General features: G+C 33.9%; 2 protein-coding genes across 2 annotated transcripts; one reads left to right on the top strand and one right to left on the bottom strand.

Moving 5' to 3' along the window:
* Nucleotides 1–469: 469 nt before the first annotated feature.
* On the bottom strand, nucleotides 470–2,563 carry LOC125584193 (procathepsin L-like). The gene is made up of 6 exons (XM_048752264.1): nucleotides 2,513–2,563; nucleotides 2,323–2,424; nucleotides 2,166–2,235; nucleotides 1,094–1,338; nucleotides 863–1,006; nucleotides 470–785 (listed from the first exon to the last, which is right to left on the bottom strand). Exons 1-6 carry the CDS (start codon nucleotides 2,561–2,563, stop codon nucleotides 528–530), a joined length of 870 nt encoding a protein of 289 aa, XP_048608221.1. The 3' UTR covers nucleotides 470–527.
* A 3,947-nt stretch (nucleotides 2,564–6,510) lies between these two features.
* Nucleotides 6,511–8,399, top strand: LOC125584192 (nucleosome assembly protein 1;3-like). The gene is made up of 6 exons (XM_048752263.1): nucleotides 6,511–6,664; nucleotides 7,078–7,246; nucleotides 7,331–7,374; nucleotides 7,519–7,654; nucleotides 7,746–7,763; nucleotides 8,127–8,399. Exons 3-6 carry the CDS (start codon nucleotides 7,352–7,354, stop codon nucleotides 8,193–8,195), a joined length of 246 nt encoding a protein of 81 aa, XP_048608220.1. The 5' UTR covers nucleotides 6,511–6,664; nucleotides 7,078–7,246; nucleotides 7,331–7,351; the 3' UTR covers nucleotides 8,196–8,399.
* The last annotated feature ends 3,607 nt before the right edge of the window (nucleotides 8,400–12,006 follow it).

Genomic DNA, 12,006 nt, shown 5'->3' with positions numbered 1-12,006 from the left:
GTTCTATAGACAGACATTTTCCTCTTTCTCCACAGACTCTTTTGTCCGGAAAGAAACCTTACTTACAGGCACAAGTACAATAAGAATTTGCGAATCAGGTAAAACCACAATAGCAGCCTATTTGTTTCATGAAAACCACCAAAAGGCCCTGTTAATGTCTACCAAAACTTATATAGATTCGATTTCATCTTTGCTTAGTTCTAAACGAATAAATACCGTAGCTAAATCTCTCCTCTCTCTTATGTTTCTAATAAACTAGTCAAGCAAAACTGACTGAATAAAGTGTTACATTATTCTGTTCATATTCTTGTCTTCTACAAAAGGACACAATGACCACATCAAGTTCATGTCGTCAAACCAAATTGCACGATCTCTCAAATTTTTCATGCAAAATAGTAGTATCATCATTCACGATCATCCATGTCTCTTCAATAAGACTTTTGAAAGTTTAAAGATCAAACATGCACAGTGTCTAAAGGATCAAAATCTCATACACATGCATGAGATTGAGAGACCAAATTAAACCATCATGCTCCGCTCTTTGGTCCGGGAGGTCTCGGATGATCTCTCTTGTTAGGAATAATGATCTCAGTGAACTGAGAGATAGAGCGACCACGTATTGGCTGACGATACACATACGCATATCCTCCATCTCCCCAATCTTCTCCCCATGAATTTCGCACAATCCAGTAAGGTCTTCCGTTGCGGTTTCCAAAGCCAACAATAAGGACGTTATGCACTGCTGGGTCAGGTGGATCTGTGGTACGGTCATGTTGATATATCATCTGCAAAATAAACATATCATTAGATTTAGCTTAGACCAAAATAATCAATAATAAAACAAGTTTGAATTTTAACTTACGTCTCTTTTAAAGTCATAGTAATGTAACTCGTCATTGATTGGTATGAGACCAATAACAGGTTGCCTCCTAACTATGTCTTCAAGGTCTGCATCTTCAACGTCGATCAAATGAGTGAAGCCATCCACCTTGTGATAATTGATATGCTGAAAACATAAACAAGATTTAGTCAAAACCTGTTATCTGTATAGTATCATTACACACCTGAGAAAATAAATAGTTTAATTACTTACCTGTTGATGAGTGCAGTTCTTCCTCACTAGTTGTCGACCGTGACTACTGCATCGACTTTCCAAGCAAACTCCGGATGATTTCATGAAACTAAGGGCGTTTCTGATGTTGTTGATGTCTCTTTCTGCATCAAAATTCACATGGTTGACTATGTGTTGAATAGACAACTCAAGTTGTTGTGGCACAACGACGCCAATGTTCAATAATGCTTGAACCACTCTCACTATCGCTACTGCCCAACAAGTTGCTTCATAAAGGAAAATGTAAAATAAATCAAACATCAAATCCCATTGCAAAAGTGAAAAATAAATATCAGACTACAAGACTAATAGTCAAAAGCTCCAAGCAAGACGTTAGAAGTTCAAGAAGATGGTTCAAATATAGCTATGGTTAGTATAGAGTTTGATTAAACAAACCCAAAAATTTCAGGAAATGAAGTGGACACTTGTCAAGGGAAGAGAAAAGCATATCTCTAGAGGTCGAGGTAACCGCAATTCCTAAGACGTTGACGTTATTTCATTATCTAGGTGTTATTAAGATTTGTTTGGGTTTGCAAATTAATGTTGTAATACTCTATGGTTTCCATTAAACTTGTAACAAACTGTATAGCCTAAAAGTTATATCAGTTACATTTATTTTAATGCATCAAATTAGTTTAAGAGAAAAGACTAATTGCAACGTTGAATGAAAGTAGTCTATTTAGTTTTTAATACAACAATATTAGTCTTCAGTTTTATATCAATTTATCAATTTTGAAATTCTGTTTTTTTTACCAAAACTGAAGCATTTACTTTGTGTTATTAATCTTAATGTGTTATTAAGCTTTGTTTGGGTGTGCAAATTAATGTTGTAATACTCTATGGTTTCCATTAAACTTGTAACAAACTATATAGCCTAAAAGCTATACCAGTTACATTTATTTTAATGCATCAAATTAGTTTAAAAGAAAAGACTAATTGCAAAGTTGAATAAAATTAGTCTATTTAGTTTTTAATATAACAATATGAGCCTTCAGTTTTACATCGATTCATTAATTTTGACAAGTCTATGTTTTTCTAAAATTGAAGCATTTACCTTGATCTCTTTGATCTATTACGGGTCCGAGAACACCATCGTAATCCCTCCAGTCCCAACAATCGTCGCTCTGCATATATGAATTATAAAATACTAAGACACTCTTTTTGTAACTATAGACATTGTGGAATTGTTTTAATAAACCATAACATTTTACCTCGTAATCATAATAGTCATAATAGGCTCCTGACCCCACATTTTCGTAGTCTACTTCAGTATCCTCGACTCTAGATGAACTAGTTTCTCCAGTAGTAAAGACCTATTTAAACATATAGATATCAATAAAAATTAGCTAAACAATGAGAGAAACTAAATAGACTTAGATCTAACTAGGGTTTATGACTTACGGTTTCTGGTTCTTCATATATCTCTTTTCCTTTCCTTTTGTTGTTGTCCATCTGTAGTTACAGCTTGTATAACCGAGAGACAGAGATCTTTCTTTACTGATTGGAAACGAGCGAGAGAGTGTGACAGAAAGAGTGATTTGAACGAGAGATTAGAGAGAGAGAGAGAGAGAGAGAGAGAGAGAGAGAGATTCCTTTACTGACCAGAATTAAACCGAACTAAAACTCAAATGAAATTAACAATTATAGCAAGACGGAATGATTTTGGAAGACGGAATCATCCACCATGTGGTAATTGATTCACTAAAACCACAAACCAGATTTAATCAAAACTACTTATAAAAAATATCATTACATAGCTAGGAAAATAAAGAATATAGTTTACTTACATGATGCATGACGACACCGATGTTAGAAGACATACTTATTTTTCGACTTTCTTTATTGTATTGTTATTCGTTTGTGTGTATGGTACATGTCTTTGTTGTTGGTTTCCAAACAACTAATTGTTAAAAACAATTTTATTGGTCTTAACTTACGTATTTTCTTAGTGCACAAAAAATGTATGTATGTTCTGCTTGCATACTCTGAAAAAATAAGACCAATAGCACACTGTGAAGCCTATGGTATAATGGTTTGGGACCATTACGTTGATGATTGAATGATAAAACTACCAAAATAGGCTTGTACAACTGTATGTTAGAAATTTTATTTTGCCTTGCTTGTCTCGATCAAAGTGTTTTATATTTCCAAAACGCTTACCAAAATACTTACATTTTAATTAGAAAATCTAGTTTCTAATCTGAGCATTGAATTTAAAGAAGTCAAAAGAAAAGTGTTCATTGAAGATCTTTCTTTGATGCATTTTTATTTCTTACATAAGAAAAAAAAATCAAAACTTTGTTTAAGATCCATGTTCGTAGTATAACTTGTGAGTTCCTCTTTACTTTAAACATCCAATTTTATAACCATATTCCATGGTCTACAGTCTTTGAATCCACAAGCTGAGATCTTTAAAATTAGAAAACCATACCAAAAAAATGATTTGCCTTTGACCAAAAAAATGGATCAAACACTAATTTGGTATCAATGGTTGGACCAAGTTCTTATTATATAATGTAAAAACTATTTACGTAAATAAAAACATTTCACTAGATGCAAAAAATACATATAGACACCAAAAAGAAAAATGAGAAATAGCAAAGCATTAGGGATATTTAAATAGTGCATCTCAACTCTCGTCTTTAATTCATTATTTGTTGAAAGACATTAATAACTAGGACATTACGGTTCGACGATGTGTTCGCGCCACATTTTTTAATCAAGTGGGTGAATCATATCTTACAAAATTCACAATTCTTTCAAATTATATTAATATCGGCTGCAATTGTTGAGTTTGATTTAACAAAATTCTGTCGAGGGGATTTAACAATCTGAATCAATTGCTTTTGTATGTCACTGAAACACTGCTAAAACTCAAATTTGTAAGACACATAGGAGTTGATAATATAATCAGCAACATAAAATTCAATCTCCTTTACCTACATTCAACACCAGAACAAGTAATCTTACTTGCCTCATCTCTTTTTTTATTCAATACCTCTTGTGAGACATGAGACTCATCCTGCCTTTTGACTGGTAGATCATCCTATAAGCATGTTGTCGTTATCATCCCATTCGTCAGACATTTTCTTGTACGACCATCGGAGGAATATTAGAATTTGCCAAAACCTGACTATTAGTATCATGTTTCTCCAATTCCATCTCTTCATTGTTATAGTCTCCAAGAGTACTTTACAACTTACAACTTCATTAGATTCAACTAATGTGGACTCTTCCTCTATTACTCCCACTACTATATAGTAGTAGATTCTGAAATCTTGTTATAATATTCTACTTAATTTACGTGAACTTCAATTATAATATGTTCGATTTGACATATGCGAAAGCGGAGCGATAGAAAATTTCATTTCTTTACCAGAAAACATATTCACATTTGTTTAGCCGTGGAGCTATTTATTAATGGGATTATTTGTGAAATAACAAAAAAAAAAAAATCATAATTAAATAACAGAAAAGAGAAGGTGATTTTGATTAATCGGTGAATTTAAGTTTTTTATTTTCAGGATAATGGAGGCAATAATGTCTGTTTATTAGTTCTCTTGGAAACACCCTCTTCAAAACTTAAACTGCGCCGTGAAAACTTCTTCTGATAAATATGGTTTCGACTTTTGACTTGCTAGACGAAAACGTTAGAGCTGATGTCGTGAAACGGTGTCGTTCCGAATAAAAGACAGAACCCCTAATTACAAATTTATCAGAACTGAAGCTCCTCAGTCTCCCCCCACTCTTTCTATCAACCAAAATCGAATTTGGTCATTTTATAACTTTACAGCGAACATGGTTGTACGGCTGCGACTATCGAGAGACTAGGATGCAAGAATCGACCGAGATCACCCCGAGACGGGAAGCAAATCGAGGTCTTTGGGTTACTTCAATCCTTTGCCAGGTGAGTTCATCAATTAAAGCGTATTCTGTCTTTGGAGTTGATAATTGCTATCTTCGTTTGGTATTTAAACGATCAAACTTGAGACCCATTCTCTTACCACCGTCCTGCTTTACGGTTGAATATGTGAATCAAAGTTGGATTAGTTAGGACACTCTGTTATAACGAATCTCTCTGGTTGTATTAATCTGTGAATCTCTCTGGTTAGGATACATTACTCGGAAGCAGTCTTAGTTTGGTTACAATTTACGTTTTGGTTCTTTGCTCAAAGTAGAAGAGCGATGTTTTTTTTAAAAAAAAATTTCTTCTTCTTCTTCTACTTACTTGAATCACTGTTCTGAACCTCTAGGTTTATGCATGTGAATGTTTTGGTGGATTGACATAAGTCATGGCTTAGCTACCTCTAAAAATCTTAAACCTATGGTTCTGTAGTCACCTTGAATGGTATGTATTACCAAAAGGTTAATGTACATGTTTGTTTTAGATCATTTTTCTTTCTAATCATATGCTATTTAAGTTGTTAGCTGAAGGAATGCTGTAACTCATTGAAATCCAACCTATTACTACTTTAAGGGGGCAAAAAAAAAATGAATTTTGTGGAAATGCTTTAACAAACGTCAAGTGTTAGCTGAAGGAATGCTTTACAAAAAAATCCAACCAATTACTATAAATCTGTGAATGGAGCTGGTTACGCTACATTATTTGGAAGCAGTCTTAATATGACTCTGAGATTACATGTTAGTTTTGTGAAAGTAGGTTCTTTGCTCAAAGTAGAGGAGAAGCAATACGTTTTTGAATTCTTTTTTCTTCTTAAGATTCTGTTCTGCTTACTTGAATCACTGTTCTGACCTCCTGGTTTTCTGCATTTGCAATTTTTATGGTTGATTGCTTAATTAGCCCTAAGATATCAGTCAGGGTTTAGCTGCCTCTAGAAATTTCAAATGCATGGGTTCATAGTCAAATTTTCGTTATACTTAACTGTTTTTCGACCTAATACAAAATGATATTAACTGTTAGCTGAAGCTATGCCGTAACACATTGAAATCCAATCAATTTTGTGTAAATGTACCATATCAAATGAAACTCTTCCTGGAGTCTTGTGTGAACTTCTGAATTTCTGGGCACAGTTGCTTCCCACTGCTGTAAGATGACGATGTTTATAGATTCTCTGTTCTTAAATATGCTTGCATTCCTATACAACCTCTTTGTTTAAGTAATATATATGGTCATTTAGCTTTAGAATCTTGTCATGCTCTTTTGCATCATTATAAGTTAAAGAGTTTATGACATCAGGATAGTAGCTGAACTCATGCCAAGATTAACTAGAGGCTAGAGCCTGGTCATATAATCAAATTTCTTGTTCTGAATGGGATCAACGAAAGATGCGTCTAGTTTTGATTAATGGAAATCTTGTTCGTTTTTTTTTCCAAAATTAGTTCTTCAATCTGTTTGCAGCTCTTAAAGACGAGGACCGAGAAGGCCTTGTCAACGCTCTCAAGGTGAGCTTCGTGCTCTATGTTTGTGTTGATTTGTTGTATGTTTTTGATTCACAGAACAAGTTGCAGATTCTGGCTGGACAGCATTCGGACGTGCTTGAGAATTTGACTCCTAAAATCAGAAGGCGTGTTGAGGTCTTAAGGGAGATTCAGGTTAGGTAGTTTGAAGTTTATGCTGCTCTTATTACCTACCTATATATGAGCTATTGTTTTATGGATTAGTGTAGATTGATACGGTTTCTTCTTGTGAACATGAACCCGTTTGGTAATTAATATAAGGATATCTTTTGTTCGTAGTCTAAGATGATGAATGTTAAATTTGTAAATTGATAAGTCTTCTTGTGGATGTGATCTTGAATTTGTGCTCGTTAAGAATATCTTTTGTGCATAGTCTAAAAAGATTAACAAAGGCATATCACATGATCGATGAAGATGAGCCTCTGCTTGAGAAGGCTATTGGGTTCTTCTATTGTTCCATAACATATTTCGTTCTGAGATGCGTACGAGGAGCTACAGAATCTTTCACTGATCTATATTGGGTTCTGTTTCTGTGTTATGTCTCTCAGGAGAGAGATTGATTGGTATCCTGGAAAATGCTTAACTCAGAAGATTCTCAAAAAGAAGCCTAAGAAAGGGGCGAAGAATGCCAAGCCAATCACCAAAACTGAAGATTGTGAAAGCTTCTTCAATCCTCCCCAAGTTCCTGATGATGATGAAGACATTGACGAGGATAGAGTACGTTTGGTTTCAAGACACGCCTTTGATTTGACCATGTTTAAATAAAACCTTGTACTAACGCTTTTTCTGTCCTTTGTGCAGGCTGAGGAACTTCAGAATCTGATGGAACATGATTATGACATTGGGTTCGTTTTCTTCTTAACATTTAACTCTGTCCGTCTTTATATTTTTGGGTCTATGTGGTTAGCTCTAGTTAGTATCCAGTTATCCATTCTTGTGAAGCTATACATTTTTTAATATATGATTTGAATATTCATCGCTTCCTGCAGTTCTACAATCCGGGAGAAGATTGTACCTCATGCCGTCTCATGGTTTACTGGTGAGGCTATTGAAGGAGAGGAGTTTGAAATAGACAATGACAAAGATGATGATGATGATGACGAAGATGATGACCAAAAAAAGAAGGTGTTGAATTCTCCTTTTATTTAAAGTAAACCGCATCTATTTCTCTTAAATTGATTACTAATTTCTTGAAATTGGTTAAATGTTAATGCAGCCGTCAATCCTACACAAGGTACATAACCGGTTTCCTCCCTCATGTTAGTATTTCTATGAGTTGAAACGTAAATGTTAAATCGGGCCAAAATGTTGAAAACTAGTGAGATTTTAGGCTTGAACAGAACCATGAACACAAAATGAGAGAACCGGAGTCGTATATAATTAGAGATAGCTGAAATAACTGTTTAGGTACATTAATGCACGGATCTGTGAATCATAGAAGCTTGAACATTTATATGACTGAAGTTGAATTACACAGACAGACTTATTGTCATGCATATACAAGCGTAGACTAAATCTAGTATTGCAAATCAATGTCTTATGTTTGTGATGATGAGAGAAGATCAATATTTATGTTCTCTTTGGAATCAAATTGCAGAAAGGAGGCAGACCTCAGCTTCACGATGGGCAACAAGGGGAGAGGCCTCCTGAATGTAAGCAACAGTAAACAAAATCAGGCAAAAGAGCGTTGGGTTTTGAGTGAGTTCCATGTAAAATGTTTATGAGGACTGCACATTTAAGTTTAGCTGTATGTTTGATGAATTTACTTTTTTGGCTCTTCGTTTTTGTTGTTGTTTTTTAAAAAAAAAACAACCTTCGTGTAAAAATCAAGTAATTATTAACAGTTTTAAATGATATAAATTAAGATATGATAAAATTGATTTATTTTGAAGATAGATGAGTGGAAGTAGTGAATCATGAAATACTTTGGTTTAGGAGTTTGACAAACATATGTTGTAGTATTGTATGTATTGTTAGGGTTAGATTTTGGAAAACTAAAATGTTTTTTTCAAAAATTAGTTTTCACCTATATGTGTTTATTTCTGTGTATAGTAAACACTTTTCAAGTTTGATTTGGTTTTATGAAGTGTTTAATTAGATAAATAAGTTTAGGGGTTATGTTTAGGGTGTGGACGACTTATATTTCAGTCGTCTGTTGAATAATTTACCCGGACGACGTATATTTCAGTCGTCCACATCGTACCGAACCTTTAATTTTACCAATGTACGTTTTAACCTAACCGGATCATTTTACTCGGACGACTTACATTTCAGTCGTCTGGTGAAGAAATTAAAACAGACGACTTACATGTAAGTCGTCCAAATATTCCCGCCTAAATTTTTTTTTAAAAATTATTTTCCCGCTTAAATAATTTAAACCAGACGACTTACTTGTAAGTCGTCTGGAAAGTCTTCTATTTTAGTTTCCCGCTAAAAATATTTAATTTCCCACTAAAAATATTAAACTCTTCTGTCTGTTTTAATTTCTTCAACAGACGACTGAAATGTAAGTCGTCTAGGAAGTCGTCTGAGTCAAAAATATTTAACCTAATTGGATTTTTTGTCTCCCTATATAAAGAAAAATTTACACATTCTCTCTCCTCCTCTCAAATGGCTGCAACAAAAATGTAATGTTCATCATTCTAAAACTCTCAAACCTCTCTCTAATCTCTTTGAATTGAAAACACCAAACTTTATATGAATTTTTCAGTTTTGTCACATGTATTTCTTACTAATCTATCTCTTTTGCAGGTTTTTAATCAAATGGTACTCATCTTCCACTAATTTAAAGGTAGATCTATTAATTTTAGATATGTATTTTTGTGTGTTCTATAAATGTAGATTTATCTAATTTTCCACTCATTTTCTCTATTTTTAAGTCATTTGAACGTTTTTGGATATGCAGGTTTTTCAGATCTGGATTTGATATGCAGGTTTTTCAGATCTGGAAGACTTTTGAGACGACTTACTTGTTAGTCGTCTGGAAGTCGTCTGGAAGTCGTCTGGACTTCTTGGAAGTCTTCTGACAAAGTCGTCTGGACTTCCAGGAAGTCGTCTGGACTTCTAGGAAGTCGTCTGGATTTTTCTGAGCGTTTTGGTAAGTTCTTATGTCTGATTTTTCTTCATTTGGTAACTTCTTGTTGTATAAAGTTCTTATTTTTTTCCCAAACTAAAACTCTCCAAACCCACTCTAATCTCTTTGACTTAAAAACACCAAACTTTATATGAATTTTTCAGTTTTGTCTCATGTCTTTCTTACTAATCTATCTTTTTTGCAGGTTTTTAATTAGATGGTACTCATCTTCCACTAATTTAAAGGTAGATATATTATTTTTAGATATGTATTTTTGTGTGTTCTGTAAAGGTAGATTTATCTAATCTTCCACTTATTTTTCTGTTTTTAAGCCATTTGAACGTTTTTGAATATGCAGGTTTTTCAGATCTGGATTTAATATGCAGGTTTTTCAGATCTGAAAGACTTCTGGGACGACTTACTTGTTAGTCGTCTGGAAGTCATCTGGAAGTCGTCTGGAAGTCGTCTGGAAGTCGTCTGAAAGTCGTCTGGACTTCCTAAAAGTCGTCTGGACTTCCTGTAAAGTCGTCTGAACTTCCTAAAAGTCTTCTGACAAAGTCGTCTGAACTTCCTGGAAATCGTCTGGACTTCTTAGAAGTCGTCTGGTCTTGTCTACTCAAGTGGAGTCCAAGCTTGTCTACTCAAGTGGAGTCCAAGCTTGTCTTTGTAGAGGAATGATCTATAATAGTTTTGTTTGTGGTCTGTTTTGTGAATTGCATGTCTACTCTTTTAGTTGTGAATTTTTTGTAAAATCAGTAATAATGTTTTCCAAGATGTATTAAATGTGCTAACAATGTGTTTACACATTTACAAATCATTGAAATAATAGACTTCAGTAGCCTTTTTCTTATCTTTGGATCTCTCATATGCAATAATAAACTCCAATGGCCTTTTCTCATCTTAATAAACAAGAATGTTGGTAGCTTCATATTGATACAACATTTTAAGAAGCATTTAACCCTTCTTCCAACTCATAACAATAGTCATCATTATTGTCTATAACAATAATACTTAAGAGATAGAAACAAACAATAGTAACTAGTCAAAGCATATCATATTTTTTTATAAGTTTGCGTTGAAAAACTTAGTCAAATTTAGTAAAACTAAGGGAGAGAACATATTTTGTAAATATGAGTTTTACATATCTTGAAGTTATTTATCACTCTTAAAAATACAAGTTATTCAAAAACTAACGTAGAAGACTTAAAAACTAGCGGAGAAGACGCGGACGACTTCAATCTAAGTTGTCCAGACGACTAAACTATACGTCGTCTGGTCAACGCAGAAGTTATTTTTGCAATTGGCTTTGAAATCTGTTATTTCGGACGACTGAAAAATAAGTCGTCTACTATTGTTTGGTTAAAAAAAAACTCCAAAAAAGCTAGACGACTTACATTTCAGTCGTCATAAGTTAGTTTTGCATTTGACTGGATTATTTCAGAAGTTTGACTTTTCTGGACGACTTACATTTCAGTCGTCTAGTGAAAATTAAAATAATAATATTTTTTTTAAAGTAGACGACTTACAGTTAAGTCGTCATAGGTTAGTTTTGCAATTGAAAAAAAAACTTCAAGATTTAATTATATACAGACGACTTATAATTCAGTCGTCCACGAGACGACTGAAATGTAAGTCGTCCAGGATTTACGAGGTTTGACCAGAATCTCGGAAAAAAATCCTCGACGACTTACAAGTAAGTCGTCTGGTGGATGACTGAATTATAAGTCGTCTGTATATAATTAAATCTTGAAGTTTTTTTTTCAATTGCAAAACTAACCTATGACTACTTAATTGTAAGTCGTTTACTTTTAAAAAAATATTATTATTTTAATTTTCGACAGACGACTGAAATGTAAGTAGTCTGGGGAAGTCAAACTTCTGTAATTATCCAGTCAAATGCAAAACTAACCTATGACGACTGAAATGTAAGTCGTCTAGGTTCTTTGGAAATTTTTTTGAAACCAAACAATAGTAGACGACTAAACTTTCAGTCGTCTCAGGTTACAGATTTCAAAGTCAATTGCAAAAAATAACCTTTGCGTTGACTAGACGACTTCCAGGTAAGTCGTCTACAGCCAGACGACTTCTAGTTAAGTCGTCTACAGCCAGAAGACTTCCCAAGTAAGTCGTCTGACGAACAGATCTGGAAAAAAACTCGATGTCATACCTTAAATTGGTGAGATAAGTTCCTTAGCATACATAAGGCTTCTCCAAGCACACAGAATCACAAACGAAAGTCACCCACCCAGAATCGTTAGCTTCTATGACTCTATGAACCATAAAAATTTTAGAATCAAAATCTTGGGTTTTTTAGCTCATTGTGGAGAGAAAGTGAGAGATATGTTGTGTTTAGTTCACAAGAATGGAAAAAGAAGAAGGGTAAATCGATTTTGGGAGCATTAAG

This window comes from Brassica napus, chromosome C3 (assembly GCF_020379485.1).
Source record: "Brassica napus cultivar Da-Ae chromosome C3, Da-Ae, whole genome shotgun sequence".
Taxonomy (NCBI): Eukaryota; Viridiplantae; Streptophyta; class Magnoliopsida; order Brassicales; family Brassicaceae; genus Brassica; species Brassica napus.
Note: the sequence above shows the minus strand (reverse complement) of the source record. Positions and strands in the feature narration are given on the sequence as shown.